The 17,473-nt window shown below is 45.7% G+C and overlaps 1 protein-coding gene across 1 annotated transcript in view; it reads right to left on the reverse strand.

The window, feature by feature from the left end:
* Window positions 1-1,841: 1,841 nt before the first annotated feature.
* The window catches only part of MED13L (mediator complex subunit 13L), a 92,297-nt gene continuing 76,665 nt past the window's right edge, over window positions 1,842-17,473 (reverse strand). The window contains exons 22-30 of the mRNA XM_042031119.1: window positions 15,362-15,550; window positions 13,724-13,947; window positions 13,171-13,313; window positions 11,828-11,986; window positions 10,436-10,612; window positions 8,198-8,352; window positions 6,147-6,308; window positions 5,732-5,844; window positions 1,842-4,694 (exon numbers count right to left, since the gene is read on the reverse strand). Coding sequence (XP_041887053.1) covers window positions 4,562-4,694; window positions 5,732-5,844; window positions 6,147-6,308; window positions 8,198-8,352; window positions 10,436-10,612; window positions 11,828-11,986; window positions 13,171-13,313; window positions 13,724-13,947; window positions 15,362-15,550 — 1,455 coding nt within the window. The 3' untranslated portion in view covers window positions 1,842-4,561. The remainder of the gene's footprint in view (window positions 4,695-5,731; window positions 5,845-6,146; window positions 6,309-8,197; window positions 8,353-10,435; window positions 10,613-11,827; window positions 11,987-13,170; window positions 13,314-13,723; window positions 13,948-15,361; window positions 15,551-17,473) is intronic.

The following is a 17,473-nucleotide window of genomic DNA, read 5'->3' on the forward strand; positions in this document are numbered from 1 at the left end:
TTCACAATTTGTGATGCTTTCTGCATCTGCTGAAACAGCTTTCAGGTGGCCATGACATTCAAAAATAGAGATGGCAGTTGGGAAAGGAAAAGTAGTTTAATATCAGCCTAATCTTTAAAAGCATTTTCTTTATTGGAGTTAAAAGAGCTGAGTCCATTACCACAGTGCTGTACATATTTGTTGTAGATATTCAATTACTGTTACAAATCAACTGAGATTTCAATGTTTTCATTCAGTTCTTCCTTACGGTCCTCATGGAATGGAATATTTAATTGGTAGGTTTTGTCTGTGAAGCCAATGAATTAGCCACAAAGTAATCTCCATGCAACAAATACTGCTCTGCAGTAATTCCAGGTACTTCCAGCTCTCACAGGGAAAGACCAAAGTGTAACTGTTCAGTACAAACGCAGACAGGGTGATCGAGCAGTGTCATTTAGTACCATTATTTACAGTGAACTACAGTACAGGGAACTAAAAGATACAAGCTTGAAAGTTTTGAAAAAAGGTAAAATCTTCAGGACTATTTTTGGAACTATCTAAATTCAGAAGTAAGATGCACCAAAATTCAAAGTGGACCAGAATTAACAACTGCTGAGGAAATCCCAAATGGCCATTAAAGAGCCATGGAAAGGAGTGGCAGTTCCTCCACCCAGTCACTGGATGCTCATATGGGCTCCAGCTGTCATGGAAAAGGAGTTCTTTTAGGATTCTTTGTAAGGGACTAAGCCACAAACATCAGCTGTGAAACATTTGGGGTCTGCAGAAACTCCCCCATCCCCTTTTGCCAGCTAACACTGCTGTAACAGGGGCTGTCCCTGCATCCCAGCATGGCACAGCTGGCTCCAACAATCCTCACACATCCCAGCATGGCACAGCTGGCTCCAACCAACCCCCACATCCCAGCATGGCACAGCTGGCTCCGACAATCCTCACACATCCCAGCATGGCACAGCTGGCTCCAACCAACCCCCACATCCCAGCATGGCACAGCTGGCTCCAACAATCCTCACACATCCCAGCATGGCACAGCTGGCTCCAACCAACCCCCACATCCCAGCATGGCACAGCTGGCTCCAACAACCCTCACACAGTGGGTTGGCCACAGCTGGCTCCAACCCCCACATCCCAGGGTGACACAGCTGGCTCCAACCCCCACATCCTGGCATGGCACAGCTGGCTCCAACCCCCACATCCTGGCATGGCACAGCTGTCCATTTAGTGTCATTTTGGCAGGTCTGTATTTGGGAATGACTCTGCTAAACCCAGAGTGTCTCGCTCTGAAGAGACCTGCGGTCCAACAGTCCAACCCAGCCCTGCCCACAGCACCTACAGTTAGCACAGAATTCACAATTAGCACAGAATCCCAGGGTATCCTGAGCTGGGAGGGACGCCCAAGGATCATGGGAGTCCCGCTCCTGCAGCCGTGGGGTTTGCAGCTCCTCTGGGAAGCCTGAGGCCGCGGCTCTGCTCCCTCACCCAGGGCTGTCCTGCGCGGCCCTGGCCCTGTGCAGCCTGACCTGCCCCTGCCAGCTCCTCTTGGACACTCACCTGCTGCAGCTGGAGAACTTCATCCACCACTGCTGGAGCCGCTGCATTTGGAGCTGCCCTTGGAAAGCAGCCACTGCTCCCGTGGCACTGGATGATCCCAGGCTGCTCCTACCCACCCCTCTGGCAGGATTTTCCATCCGTGGCAGCAGCGACACCCAACTTCCCCTCACAACAGCCATGTTGAAACGTTTATTTTCAGCTCCTTTCACATCCCTGGATCTGCACCTTGCAGTTCCTTCCCTGGGAATGCCAAAAACTCAGAGTTCAATACAAGAATAAAACTCCACTAACAGTTTCAGTAATTCAATAATTTATTCATCTAAAAAAGTGTGTAAAAGTATATAGCTCTCATCCACAAGGTATATATGAATGACATTTAAAATGGAGGTCTTTTATTATTATTGTTTCTTTTTATCAAAGTCTTTTTTTAGTGTATTGTACCAGCGATATACTGTAGATTTAAAATGAACTTCACATTTTTTTTGTTTTCTTTCAAATTGTCGGCTATATATAAAAGAAGCTCACTGCAAAATGCTCAGAGAAAAAAAAAAGAAAACAAAAAGAAATTCAGAACTCCCCAGAAATGTACAGCTTTTACATTTAAAAAAGGTTCTGAAATATACATACAAGCATGCTGGACATTCCCCACCCTCCTGCTCCCTTTAGCTCAAACAACTGTAATAATAATTCTGGATTTAGGCATGATTTTCCGAAGTTAGAAATAAAAAAAAAAAATAAAATAACTTTCTTCACTCTGTAGGAAAGCCAGGGCTTGTACATTTCAGATTAATTCAGTAAAAAACTCACAAGTAAAATAATGCATATTTAAGGGAAATATTATACAGAACTTTTCACACTGAAGTACATAAGATTTTTCTTTAAAATCTATTGCCATTCATTTATTTTGCACAAAAACGTATAAATATGTCACCAGCTTCTCTTAACTTAAAAAAATTAAATAAAAGACACCAGATGAAAACTACTCCTTGCTGCCCTTTTTTTAATTTCTAATTTTTGCTTAGAACCAGGTTTGTGGGGAAGAAACGCCCCTGGATAAAAACGGCCCATTTAAAAACAATAAGCAAAATAATAATCCAAAGTTCAGATGAATCCTGGGAACAAATAAGCCCCAAATGGTAAAAGATTACAAATGTCTACTTTACATTTTTTTCCTCCCCAAGTTAAATTTTTTTATACAAGTTTACAATCTTCATCTTTTTATGCTCTTCAAAAGGCCTTGAGAATTTTCTTTTCTGATTAAGAAAAAATAGTACTGCAATATTTTTAAAGTCAATTTTACACTGTACACATTAGATACAAATGGTTTGATATCAGATTTTTTTTAACCTATACATTGCAAAGAGGACACCCACACGGAGGGGTGGAGCAAGGAAGGAAATAATCCATTTACAGGTTCCTCCCCTGCCTTCACCTTTTCATTACACAAGCAATTCTTTTTTTTTTTCTTTTATTATTTTATATAATTTGTTTTAAATGTTACATTATCTCAAGAAAAATACTTTTTAAAATCATAGAATTTCATTTTTTTTAACCAGAACATGAAAGTCTTTTGGAAGAACTCTAAACTTGGTAGTTTTTCTCCACAGCCAGGGGAGGGGTCACCCAGCCTGATCCAAGTGCCCGACCCCGGCCCCCTCCTGCTGCCCAGTGCACCCCCAGAAATGAGGGAATGGGGCTGGAATAGGAACCCCTTGGAGCCTGGAATGAAGGAGTCATAAAAATACTTCAATTAGCCATTAACCTTCCCAATGGCGATCATTTCACTAAACAAAGTAACTTTGCCACCACAGTGGTGTAACTTCAAGTACTAATTTAATGATATAATTTTTAAAAATTATTTCTTTGAAATAATATTCCTATAGTCAGAAAAAATACACCAGATTTGTGACTGATTTAGTGTAAACAAAAACCATATTTTTGGATATGTACATGGACGAGTCTGCCCAGAATTAAAGGGCGACTTGGCTTTCAGTAAATACTTTTCTAGCGTCACTAAATTTACTGGAAATATATTTCAATCATAGCTCTACAATAGATTAATTTACCACTTTCCACTTGCCCTGACATTGGGCTTTAAAGTATTTTTCCTCCCTATCTCCCTCTCACTCTTCTGCCTTAGGTAGTGTTATCCTTCATTAAACATTGGCCATTCCTTGCTTGAACCAGGCGAAACGCAGGGGAGAATTCCTTAAAATACAAGATATCCTTACCAGAACACGCTTCCCTTCCCAGCCTTTGATTGTTAGGAGCTTCACTTTTGATTTCCAGGTCAGAAGAGTGAGAGGTCTGTAGATAAATAACCCTACAGTGGAACGGAGCTGGATTTTTAAGGTATTTGTACTGTTCCCAGTCCTTTATAATTTAATCCCTCCCCTCCCCAAACCTAAAAATAAATAAAGTATCTCCAGACCATTCATATCTACATGGACAGGTAACAAATGCATGCATTCATCCCAATCCACTCTGACAGGAACTCCAGCTAGACAGAAAACTCCAATATTTATACGAGACTATGACTGTGGTTTTGTGTTTGTGGTTTTTTCCTCCTGCAAAGTCCCAGCTTACGACGATCAAACAACGAAACACCTGAACTGGTCACTACAAGGTGGTTTTTACTCGCAGGGCTGACACTGCTCGCAGGTCTTTATCAGTTCCTAATGCAAAAAGATCCTGTAGTCTTCCTTAAAAAAATAAAATATTAAAAAAAATAATCACACTGACTGACCAGTAGTTACTGAGCCACCAAACAAACACTGGCTTGAGGTTACTGTGTTCACTGTTCTTGGATGTTCCCAGATTTTGGATTGAAGCTGCCAGAGATGTTAATGGGTAGTTTAGTTTTGAACTCTGCAGAATTCACATGTGCTTTTGGAGGAACAGAAGCACAGCACAGGACTGGTCTGAAGAGAAGCAAACTGAGCTCTTCGCAGGTCGTGGCACGTTCCTGGGCGGAGGGGAGAAGCAGCCAGAAGAACAAGTGCTTGTGTGTGTCCTACAGGATGTTCATGATGGCGTTGTAGAGCTGGGTGAGCACCACGAAGTGCACGGGCAGGCAGGAGCTGCGGTCCTGCGTGGCCGGGTTACACGTGAGCCAGGACAGGGCGTTGTACTGCTCCAGCACAAACCTGCACAGCAAGGGAAAGACATCACAGCCTGCCTTGGGGGGCTTTGTTAGAGGCACCTCCTGGAGGCACACCCTGACAGGGCTGCCAGTGTGCTGGCAAAGTAGGAACCTCACTAAATAGCAGGAGGGTTTACGTTTGCTATGTCTGAGCTATTTGCATGAAGGCCCTCCCCAGCACACAGATTCTGGACTCTCAGTGGTTCAGATGCCACTGCCGTCACAGCCTTGGGGATTCAACACCTCCACCTCCACTTTGTGCCAGTATTTGCTCACCCTGTTCCTGCGGTCCTGTATCTAACTGCAATTTCTCATCTTGTAACTTGTGTCTGTTGCATCTCATCCTTTCCCTGTCCACTGCATCCTCCTTTTACTCAATACCTGGGACACTGTGAGAGCTCAGTCCTCCAAGAGGACACAGATTGAGATCTAGAACAATACACCCCAATTTCCTTAGATTAGACATTGCTGTTCCCTGCTGATGTTTGTTTGTTCAGTGGGGTGCCCCACACTGTGTGTTCTCATCACACACACCTGGGTTCAGTCCCACAGGTGGGATGGAGGCAAACAGGCCTCACGTCATCCTGAGCAACACAACGCACACCCTGCATGCATTCAGGAACAGTGGCTCCTTGATATCCCAATCCTAGCACAGTGGTATCAGGGAATGCTTTTATGTCCTCCAAATCCATTTGGTTTGGTGAGTAAAGATAATGAGTGGCACAGCCCAAATTAGATCCCAGGGGAACAGAGCAGTCTGGAGGGGGCAAACCAAGGTGCGTCCCCCTGGCAAGGCTGAGCTGTTCTGAGTTTCCTCGGCATCAATGTGCACAGCAGTGGGAAACCACAGAATTCCCCCTCACAGCCCTGCTCTGGCAGCTGGAGGAGGAGATGCCCTGAGACACACGTAGGGCACAGCAGGGCTAGAAACTGCTGATGAAACAGGTAAATAATTGTGACAGGTGAGAAAGGTTCCTCTGAAACCTCTGAACTCAGTCCCAAAACGTTTAGGGGCAGAAATGAAAACCTCAAAGGTGTTACCTCAAGACATCTGATGTAGTTTTAGAGTCGAGGGGGTGCGGAACTCGCTGAGAATTTCTGGCAGGTAGAAGCTCGTCTGTCTGCGCTACAGAGATGTGGTGATGGAGAGAGGCCTGTGCAGAGGGAAAGAGCAAAAATTAACTCCTCATACAGCAGGTACTGCTAAAGATTCCCAAGAAACAGATCCATGCTGAATCACCTCAGGACAACGTGGGAAGTTGGCAATTCTGTGTTGAACCCACCGTGACCATGTGTATTTCCAAATTAATGGTTACATTTTTTAATAAACCGACTGGAGCTCGCAGTTCTGGAGTGGGAGGTCTCAGGGCCACTGACACCACAGACCCCACCTGCAGCTCTTACAGGCATGGAAATAGCGATGGATAGCGAGTGCTCCATGCGGAGCATGACAGACCTTCAGGAAGAGGGGACACTGGTTCTGGGCCTGAGGACAGGAGGACCAGAACCACTGCGGGAGGTTCTCTGCTTTGGCAGTCGACACGAAGTATCCCAGAGCCAGCGGCTGCTGCTTCAGCTCTTCAGGGGCTTCCCTGGACAGGAGACGTTCGCCTTGGCTCTGCAGAGAGGGAGAAGGCAGCTCTGAGGGTTTGTGTCAATACAGCCCACTCCTGGAATGGTGACTTTATTTGCTAATTACTGTCCTGTGACAAATGAGGCCTCCCCTTTAGTCAGTCAGGAATCTTAGTCAAAGTTATCCAGGCCCTGCCTTTTTCCCCTGTAGTGGGGTTCTCCAGGCTTATGTTTCAGAAGCACTGTAGATTCCCAAACAGCTGGGAGAGCAGTTCACTTCATCCATAAATGTCAATAGGTTAAAAAAAAAAAGGGAAAAGATTCCACTGCACAGAAAGCAGCTCAATTACAACTCCCTCCCTGCCAATCCCTTCCAGTGGGTCTGGACAGGAATCCAAGGCAGGGAACAAGCCTGGAGCAGAAAGCACTGGGAGCCGGGCACACGGGGCCGGTGCCCAGCCATCAATTATTGCCCTGACCCCGGGCCCACGGGGGGATGATCACACACTGCTGCTCTGCTAAAGCCAAACATTACACTGCAATTACCAGGCCTGGCTTAATGGTTAATCGGAATTACTCGGGTTCAGCTGGAAGGGGCTTGGCCGGGGCTCCAGGCTAAGGCCATGAACCTCCCAGGGCTGCTCCCAATGGATGCAGATCCAGTGAGAGCAAGCTCTGCAAAGAAGTGGGACAGAACAGGGATTGCTGAGTGAACTGGGGAGAGAGCGAGGAGCTGTGATTTATGGCTGCAGGGCTTGGCAGCAGAATTTAGAAGTTTTCCTTTGCCCACACACCAGTTCGGAGTAACTGGGACAGCAACGTGCTGTTATCAAGCCTTTGATGGGAGAGTTGCACAATCCACACAAGGTGGTTGTGGACTGAGCAAAATGCAGGATTAGCATGTCTGTGGCTGAGGCAGGAGGCATTTCTCCCTCACTGACTTTATTAAAGCTGCCACTGAGGCATTTTGGCAGAGGTTGCAAGGAAAACACAGGCAGGACTTTCTCCTTCCAGGGGTGAAAGTAGCACCATTTAGTCAGTCATGTTCAGGAGTGAGAATTCTGGTCTTGAGACATCTCAGTGACGTGTCAAAAATGGTATAAAAGTTACCCTGTTTCTCTCATAAAATACCATATCATTTAGTAAAGAAGTAATATGCTACTGCTTTAAACTTACTACTTTTAGAACAAAACTTCACAGGAAATTATGAAGCATAAAGCTTCTACCTAATTGTGATGGAAACCATTTTAAGAGAACAGCTCAGTCTTACATGATTAAATGTAGGAGTGGAAGAGTTCCATCAAACCTGATCCAAGCTATGCCAATTCAAAAAAATAACTTGAATTACCAAAAATAATTTGCATTTTAAGTAATCACTGATGTTGGAACTGGCTTTATAAAAGCCACTTCAAACAAAAATAACTCCCAAATGCTGTGTGCTCTGGGCTAAATATTCCTAAGAAAAAACAACATTTGCATAACCATCCAGCACCTGCAGAGTTTCCATGGGCAGGGTTTCATCACTGGGAGAATTCTCTCCCTCTTGCCTCCCCTGAAATCCTCAGGAACAGGGCTGTCACAGCTTCCTTTCTCTCAAAGACTTGTCACTTTGTGCCAGGGACATTCCGTAGGATTTTCCAGGAAAGAATGGATGAGTACAGATTAAATCTACGCAGGGTCATCAGCTGTGATAAAGCTGCTCTCTCCTCCTCTCTCCCCCTCAATTATCTACCAACAATTAACTTGGAGGGTGCAAACAGTGCAGAGACACCTTCTCCAGCAGTATTTAACCTTCAGTTTTAACCTAAGTTTTGCTTGGTTTTGACCTAATTATATGTAAGAATCTACAGGAAAAAAAAGATTTTGTTGGAGGATTTGGGTCTTTCTTTGTATTTTATTTTAAGCAGTGTGTGCCCTATGGTGCTCCAGCCTTACCCTACTGTGATGGTAGTGAGATCCCACTCCAGTGCCAGATGGTGATCCAGGGGAAGGAACTGGGGAGGAATTTGGTGAAGAGTGAAGATTCCCTGTTATCAAAATTCTAATGTCATTGTCCATGTCATCTGGGAATGGGAGGTCAAACATGTCATCTGAAAAGGAAAAGAAAGGAAAATCATTTCCAACGTGCTCTACTCTTTTCTCCAAGAAATTTTTGTAATTTATTACCATTCTCTTTAATTTATTATCATTCCCTTTTCTCTTTTACATACTCCTAAGATAGATAAAAGCAGAGATAAACACTTTACCATTTAATCCCCCTTAGAACCTTTGACTTGAAAGGGAGAGTTGGCAGGCAACTCTTGGGATAATGAATTTTAGCAGTGGCCACAGAGTGAACAGAATTCCCGTTGTAGCAGCTCCATAAAATCCAGACTGAACTTTGTAACAGAACAACTGACACCTCTGTGCTGTTGGTCACAGAGACCCCTGACAAAACACTTGGAATTATCACACCCAGCTCCATGTGCTGCTGCCACAGGTGCTGCTCCTCAGGCTCCCAGAGCTGCACACCAGCTCCAAACTCTGGGAACAGCCCTGGCACTCCAAGGAAACTGCCCCCAGAATCTGTGAGAGCAGCAAGGCCCCTCTCACAGCCAGGGACTCGGGATCCTTTCAAACACTGCACCAGGATCCCCAACAATGGAGCTTTCACATCCCACTTTCACCTCAGGAGTTCCACACAGCTCGTTAGCATAATTGGCTGTATTAATTTGGTTTATGTTAATATGCGGGGAGGGCTAAAGATACTGGGAAGATGTGTTTGTCTTGTGGATTCCACTACTCATCATCTGCACACAGGTTACAATACCCTGAGTAAGTTATGGGAGAGAAGGATAAGGCACCATCAACACAGAGCCAAAAATTACAACATCACAATACGGTTTAGAGGGGTTTTTCTTACCCAGATTTCTCAGCAGGCGAAGAAATCCAAGTGTATAATGACATTTCAAGTACATTTTAGTGGGCAGACAGGGATAGTGGGAGCTGTCTGAACTGCATTAATTAGAATTGCAACCAAATTTATACTAAAACACAAAGCCCTAAATAGAAATCATACATCCTACATGTAATAAATAACAATTTCTCTTGAAAAAGAGGAATTTACTCTGTGTAACATGGAAAAGGATGTGTGTCCTGAACTAATTTCACCTGAAGGCCCAGTATTGAAACAGGCAGGTGCTTGTTTTCCTTCATCTCCCAAAGAGAACCTCTGGACTGCCGGAGCAGTGATTTAACTGAAGTTTATTAACTTGTGTCCTACAGCCTCAGTAAACAAACCACAGCTAATGTCATGCTCTGCTTGGCCCCCAGAGCAGAAATGAGCTGCCTAATGGCAGAGGAAGCAGCTTAATCATTAAGTAGAGCAGAGCTAAGAAAATTAAATTTAACACCATTTTGGAAAAGGCCATTCTTGTACCTGACTCTAATTAACATCTGCAGCACCAACGGGCAGGTTAATGCAGGTTAATGTTTGTCGTGCTCGGGAGGGATCCCGGGGCCTCCTGGGACAGGGATTGAGAGGGGCAACTTCCTTCAGAGGCCCTGGGACATTCCAGGAGGGACAGATCAAAGCCTTCAAAGCAGTGGCCTGCCTTCCTCTCTAGCCCAACTGCCCTCCTCATTAACACAGCCACTGTACGTGTTTGTAGTCACTCTTGGTTTAAATTGCTCTGCACTCATTTAAAGGAGTTGGGACAAAGCAGGAAAATGCTTATTTGATATAAAGCATGAACCAGAGTCTTGCTGACTCAAGCTGCAGGTTCAGTGTAAAAGCACTCTGGGGGCATCAGGAAGTCTCAGGTTGGGATATTTCCCCTATTCTGCAAGTGCCTCCTTCCTGTCAGCTCTGCACACAACAGGGCACGATGTGAAGCACGACTGGAACACGCAGGCTGGCCTGACCAAGTCACAACAGCACAGAGCACGTTCTGGCCTGTGCCACTCGCTCCATTGGCTGCTCCACATCCCTTTGGGAACAAACTGGTGTGACTCTGAAAACGCTCGGGGAAAGCACAGAGCCTGTGTGCCCCTGGAGCTGAAGCCCTGCGTGGTTCCCTTGCTGGGGTGCTGTGGGGTCCGTGCAGAACCCTGGCCCCCTCAGGGGTTTATTCCCACCCAGCTCAGCTCTGCTGATGCCCTGGAAAGGCGCTGAGGGATTTCCCTCTCACTCACCGTTGGTGGGGCTGAAGCCATCCTCGTTGGGGTAATTTGCAGGTGCCACCTGGATGGTGGCAGAGGTGGGGAACACCAGGATGTGTGTGCAGGAGGCGTCCTGGGGGGTGTTGAGCTGGGACGACTGCAGGTTCAGCGCCGTGCTGCGCCCGAACACCGAGCCCATGGTCACCGCGTCTGGGGACGGAGACAAGGGCGCAGGCGGTCACTGCATCACCTCCCAAACACGTGCTCTGTGTCCAGGCACACCTCTGCCCACCCCACCTGCTCTGCAAACTCACAGACACGGCTGAAGGGCCTTATCTTCCAAAGATTAAATTGCTGCAAGAGCTTGACAGTAAGATCAAGACCAGCCCCACCTCTCCTGTCATTCTCCTGCCCCTTAATCAAATATTTACTTGTTAAATGAGGGAGTTAAATTGATTTTTCACACAAATCTCTGTAGAATTATGAAATAAACCCCACTTTGGTCGATATGAACACAAACATAAAAATAAAGCCACAGAACAATAAAGCTTCTCCTCCTCCTCCTCTATTCTCAATTATCCACCAACAATTAACTTGGAGGGTGCCAACAGTCAATGCAGAGACACCTTCTTCTGCAGTATTTAACCCGCACCTTCAATTTTAACCTAATTTTTGCTAGCTGTTGACCTAATTACATGTCAGGATCTAAAGGAAAAAAAGATTCTGTTGAAAGATTTGGGTCTTTCTTTGTGTTTTACTGTGATATGAAAAAAGCCTAATTTGCCATCTGTTTTCTCACATTACAAAATCTCTGCTTTGAAAATATTCAACATGGTAAGTAATTTTCAAGCTCAATTAATTCTGCTCCATGTATTAGTCTTTTCTTTCTAAACTTAAAAAACCCCAGTGTGGTTTGTAAGGATATGTTAAGGATGTGTCAACACATACGTTAAAAAGTACTTGCTTAGGTAAGACAGCAAGGGGCTCAACAGTTAATTTTATTTCAACTTAAGCCCAGGGACTGCTGCTTGTAAGTGAACTCTCTAAATAACTTCAGCATGTGAGAAGGCAAGAGGGCTTACTCTTATTCCCATTTCCACAGGCTCCTACTCATTCCCACTGCAGCCTCCTCTGTGCACGAGGGTGTCTGTGACACCACTTCCAACCCATGGGAACTGGGCTGCCGGAGCCCGCGGCCTCCCCAAGGAACACATCAGCACTTTGGCAGTGGCCCACAGTCACCTTCCCTCACGAGCCTGCTCTCCCCATGGTATTTCAGGGAATTCTGCTGGCTCAACCTATTTTTTGCCACACGCAGCCATGCTAGTCAAGGTCTTCACAGAAATCCCAAAATTATTGTGCCTAAGTGTGAAATGTGATAGAAGAAGAGTTCCACTGGCATTGCCATAGTTGGCTAAAACATACCTGGCATCACCACAAAGGATCCCTGTGGCTCCATGGCAACGAGGCAGGCACTGAGGATGGAGGGGGAATCTGCTGCGGAGATGCCGCACATGCGGCAAACCTCCTTGAGCTGTTTGCTGATTGTCTGCAGGGAGCACTCCCCGAGCAGGATACTCCAGTCTGCAAGGGAAAAGCACCGTGGGAGGACAGAGCCGATGCAGAGCTGGCAGAGCCAGCACTCACCTGGAAACAGCAAAACATTCCCAACACTTGGCATTTTCCTAATCCCAAACTCTCCAGGACTGACTCCTGTGCACATGAGGGGTCTGGCCCTGCAAACTGGGTGCTCGAGGAGCTCCTGGGGAATGTTTTATTCCATGACAGTCTGTTGGCTTTCCTTTGTTCATTTTTTTCCAAGACCTTTTTGTTTATTTAGTGATGTTTAAGCTGAGGAATCACAACTGAATCCTGTCTCTGTCCCCGTGTGAGGTAACTTTGCCCAGAACTTTTTCTAACACGTGACAAGGCCCCTGAGTGCCCTTGGAAGGGCACTGCAAATCCTGCACAACACGAGGGAGTAACATCAGACCCAGGGCACAAACAAGGAAAGCGTTTACAGAAACCAGTACATGAATTCAGTGCCAGGGTAGGCCTGCAGCCAGGTCTCCTGTAATCCATGCTATCATGGCCCAGGAAATTCCAGTTTGGAGGATCCTGGTTATTTCTCTGTCAGGTACCTTACACTCAGATCCACTTGGTCAAGTGGGCATCAGTGTCAAGACAATGATGGGGACAAAGGGAGAGAAAGGGCTTCAGCAGCTCTGGTGTAGATTATAAACTCCTAAGGAGACCTGCCTGGGAAGCCTGGATATCTGCTCCCCATCCATGTTTGCCCTCACTAAACTCTGTCAAAATAAACAACAGCCTATCCTATGTGATAGAATTTGGCACATCTTGTTTACCTTTTGTAAGGTCATGGTTCTAGGAAGCAAAGACAGAACTTGGGAAGGTTAAGCCAAATTCACCCCATCTAATGTCACTTGCAGAGTGCACCCTCAGCAAGTCTGCAGGTGATGCAAAACTGTGAGGAATGGCTGAGTCCCCATCCCTGGAAGGGTTCTAAAGCTGTGTGGATGTGGCACTTGGGGACATGGATCAGTGGTGGCCTCGGCAGTGTGGGGGTACAGTTGGACTTGATGAGCTCAGAGGGCTTTTCCAACCTAAACAATTCTGTGGTTCTGTGATTATCACACTCAGGTTTTTAGTTTGGAAGGTTTGTGATCAGTTCTGAGCCATCCTGCCTTGCCCTCTGGGTCCCTGTCCTCACTCCACAGCCGGGAGTGGCAGCCCTGACAACTGCACACCTTTCAGCTCCCCGTGGCCCAGGCGGCCCAGGCGGCCGATGACAACTCTCCAGGGCAGGGATGTCATCTGGACAATGCCGATGCACCATTCCCAGAGCTTCTGCAGCCCGATCTTCCGGGCAGACAGCTTGCTCCTCCTTGACCTGCAGGGGAAGGAATTAAAAACAAGAGTGAGAGGAGAATCAAGGACAATATTCAGATTTCTGTTCTCCCTAATAATGCCACTGCTTACCCTCTACAGGAGTTCTGGACAGTCCCTAACTTACCTTTTACTACTACTAACAAGAAAATCTGTGTGTCTGCTTTCAATACTGCAGTGCCATCAAACTGCTGAGCAACACACCAGGTGTTCCTCAAGGTAGGATTTGTAAGCAAAACAGTTGTAACACAAATGTAACTCCGTCACTTTTCCCTGAGCAGATACGAAATTCTAGAAGTGCCAACTGAAATGTTCTCACTGTAACACCAGCATGATCTCCTGAGCAGGGAAGGGGAGGGATGTGCAAGGAGCTGGTGACACAGATCCATGGGAGAAGCCCAGGGCAGTGAGTACCTGGTGGGCAGGTCGATGTTGACAATGCAGGTCTCCAGCAGCTCCCCGTGCAGGTCGGTGCAGGACGCCAGGAGCCAGCGCTGGTCGTGGGACAGGCAGTACCCAACAAAGAGCACGTTGTATTTCTGACTGGCCTCTCCAAACGTCTCTCCCAGCTCTGTCTGCTTGTCTTTGATGGGGGCCAGGATGAAAGGAGGTGAGTACAGCTGGATTGGGCTGGGCCTCTGCAACAGAGTCAGCACAATCATCAGCAGATAGATCAGAAACTACTGAACCCAAGGAACACACACACTGGCAGTGACTACAGAGATAGGGGAGCTTGAAACAGTGAGTAAATTCAAAGCATTCCTAGTCAGGAGGGAGACTGGGAAAAGGGGTTATAGACAATTCACTGCTGCCAGTTACAGCTGATGCACTTCAAACCTTATCTAAGGATTTCTTTTTATGTACAGGTAACCCAGGGCATGAAAGCAGCATTTGGACCAGTCTCTGACATAGGTAGGAGTTAAAACCCCCTCAGCTGTCAGATCCTCCTGTCCCTTTACCATCTTCAGATCCTTGGCTGGATTTGCTCCAGTGCATCTGAGTTTCTTGTTCTGAGGAGACCAGAAGGGAGGAGGACAAGCACCTCCCTGGCTGTGCTGCTGGCACCTTCCCAAGGCAGCCCAACTGCTGCTCCTTGGGAGCATCCATCGTGTCCAACAGGACCTCTGGATCAGCTTCTGCAAAGCTGCTTCCCACATGGGCACCCCAAACCCATCTTTGCCTTGGAACTCCTCTCTGGAGAACAAACAGGAGGGGCTTCACCAGACATGTACCATAACTAAAAAATGGTCAGGGTATTTTCTTAATTCTTCAGCAAAGTTTGGGAGTCTGCAGTGCAGACTGAGAGCAAACGTGTGTAAAATGCAATAAACAGAAATTAATTAAATGCAAGAGGGAAATGCCAATAGGTTTGCGTTATGGTGGATTTTGCAAGTAGGTTTTTAAACCCTCCCAAGCAGCTCTTTATGCCAAGGTAAGTGTTTAAATGTTTCATTGGTCCATTAGATCTAAATAAAATACTCATTGTTATCTTCCAAAGAATGCAAAACACTAATAGAAAGTAGGACGGATTATTCTTCCTTTGAAATCCCTGAAATTCCAGCATCAGGGCTTTAATATTTACAGTTTAAAACAGATAAAAGATAAGCCCGTTGAAGAGGGGGATTTCTCCATTACCTCAGGGAATTAATATAACATCTGCAATTAGGCAGAGGAACTTATTTCATATATATGCATATATATGTGAATAGAAATAAAGGTTGGATTTAAACTCTGGTTGGAGTATTATAGACTGAAACCACAAAATGACTCAAAATCCCAAGTAACGATGTTCATTTTCTCTTCTTTCACACTGATCTTTAACCTTCATGACTCAAAACCAGAAGCTTAAAATGTTTTGAAAGCAAGTTAAGTTGATGTTTTTCTTACTATTTTCTATTCTGTATTAGCTTGCCTTTTCCCTTTATCTCATCGTCTTCTTTACCTTGAAAAAAATCCCCCAACAAGTATTTTCTCTACTCTTTCTCTTTGATATTTGAGGAAAATGGCTAGAGTTTATGAACAGACTTTGATTTTCTTGCCACCAATACCAACCTCAGGATTTTTGAGGGTCATCTCAATGCTGGCAGCTGGCCCAAAGCCTGTGAGGGACTTGATGTGGATCTGTGTGGGCAGGGGCCTCCTGCACTGGCAGTACACAGAGAACGCCAGAGACTTCAAGTGCTGAATGTAGAAAACCTGTTCATCCTTCATTGTCTGCAGCATGTACTGGCAAGGCACAATCTGTGAAATTCAGACACACAAGAGAACAGGGCTGAGAGGCTTCCAGGAGCTCTCATTAATATCCCACCAGACCCACACACTCATTAGGCACTGAACACCCAGCACACTCTGGGATGCTCCACGATTTGCATTAGAGCTCCCTTGGCAGGAGTGGCTGCAGCAGCCAGGGACTGCATTCCCAGGGACAAAACTGCTTCCATCACAATGAGAGTGAATTTTAATCCATAAAACCCAAACACCTGTATTCAAACACCCTGCATTTTTTAGAACTGTTTTTCTGACCAACATCTTTGCTTGCAGGTGCCTGAACCACACCATCCCTGAATGTTGTGTTCAGGCAGGTTTGGCTCCGTGGCTCACGGTCAGGGTTGGGAATTGTTTGCTGTCCTTGTGGGAATTGGCACTGTGGTAGCATCCTTAGCGAGGGGTGTAGAGGGCACAGTTAAGGTTCTGTTGCAATGACGTGTGTGGTTGTTTCCCCTTTTCAGTTCAGTACCCACTGGAAGCTCAGCAGCCTCAGCTGCTGCTCAGTTTTATTTGTTTCAAAAAGTCATGGGAAGCAGCCCACAAGAATTCACAGGTTCAACCAGCAAGAACCAGAGCTACAGGGAGATTTGCCTGTGAGATGAGTTTGGGGGTTAAGACCCAACTGCACCACAAGAGCAGGAAGGAGAAATGGCACAACACTCCTTCAGAAGGAAACACAGCATGACAAAAACCTGGTTTTCAGATCAAATCCATTTTAAAATTAGAATGAAATCCCTGTAACCTCACTGTTTTTATCTACTGGTTTTATTGCACAAGTCCCACATGTGGCTGTGGAGGTGTCTTTCCTTTTACAGTGAGGTCTTTGGAGCAGAAACTGTCAATACAAAACATTTATATTGTAGCCTACACTACAAGACCCAAACAGATTCTTTTGACAAATATTTTCAGTAGTAATAAAACTTAAGTGTCACAAAACTTTTACTACTTTATGGCTCTTGCTTGAACCATCAGAACTTTGGCAGCACATTCTGCTTACTAAACATGCCTGTGTGTTTTTAAAAGCCAGCTTTACCCAAGGATTTTAGAAGCTGGGCTTTCCCCTCTGTACAGGGATGGTAATAAAGCTGCAAACGTTTGGGTTTGATTTATTTTGAAGTAACTGCATGTTGTGTGTGCTGTGTACAGCTGTGAGAATACAGTGCTGGGAATGGATCACATTTCCCTCAACTTGGAGAAAATTGCTGTTTGACTTTGATTCCTTAAGAAGAACTGATGCCTTAAGAGGCCTCCTGGAAACAGAGACTAGACAGGAGTAAGGGAATAAAGGCAGGTATTTATTCAAAGGCCTTCAAAGGTACCCTTGGGGGGCCAGAGGCTACTGCCAAGATGGAGCCCAAGATGGATGACAGGTCACGAGTTCTTCACACTTTTATGGGTTTGGTTCATTTGCATATCAGGGTTAATTCTCCAATTAAAGCTTCAGTTTAATGATGTAATTCCCCTCAGCTTGCCCCCCTTTAGAGGCTTTTGGTTTATAGTTTTTGGGCCTAGGATGGTCTGGGTGTCCTTGGAGAGCAGGCCTGGAGAGGCTTTGTTACGTCTACCAAGCACGAGAGAGCAGCAGTGAACAAGCTACAGGAAACTCCAGAGTGACACACCAGGCAGTGCAGGATTTGAAAAAAACAGAAGTTAAAACCTAAGGCATCAACTTCAATTAGCAAAATGTATTTTGAGGAACAAACAGAGGATGTGGAAACAAACAGCACAGAGAGAAAGGGTGAGTGTGCTACAGGCTGAGCTGCAATGGCAGTGCAGAGGTTACACGGTTCGTGTGTTTCAGACACCGTGGGATCAGTGGCTGCTTTGGTTTTAGAGCCTCCAGGTCCGCATCAATCAGCTGCCTGCAGCCTACCATGATATGATGTTGTGGATCTG

The sequence above is a fragment of the Corvus kubaryi genome, unplaced genomic scaffold (assembly GCF_017639235.1).
Source record: "Corvus kubaryi isolate FWS band 111438036 unplaced genomic scaffold, C.kubaryi_AGA036_p1.0 37337, whole genome shotgun sequence".
Taxonomy (NCBI): Eukaryota; Metazoa; Chordata; class Aves; order Passeriformes; family Corvidae; genus Corvus; species Corvus kubaryi.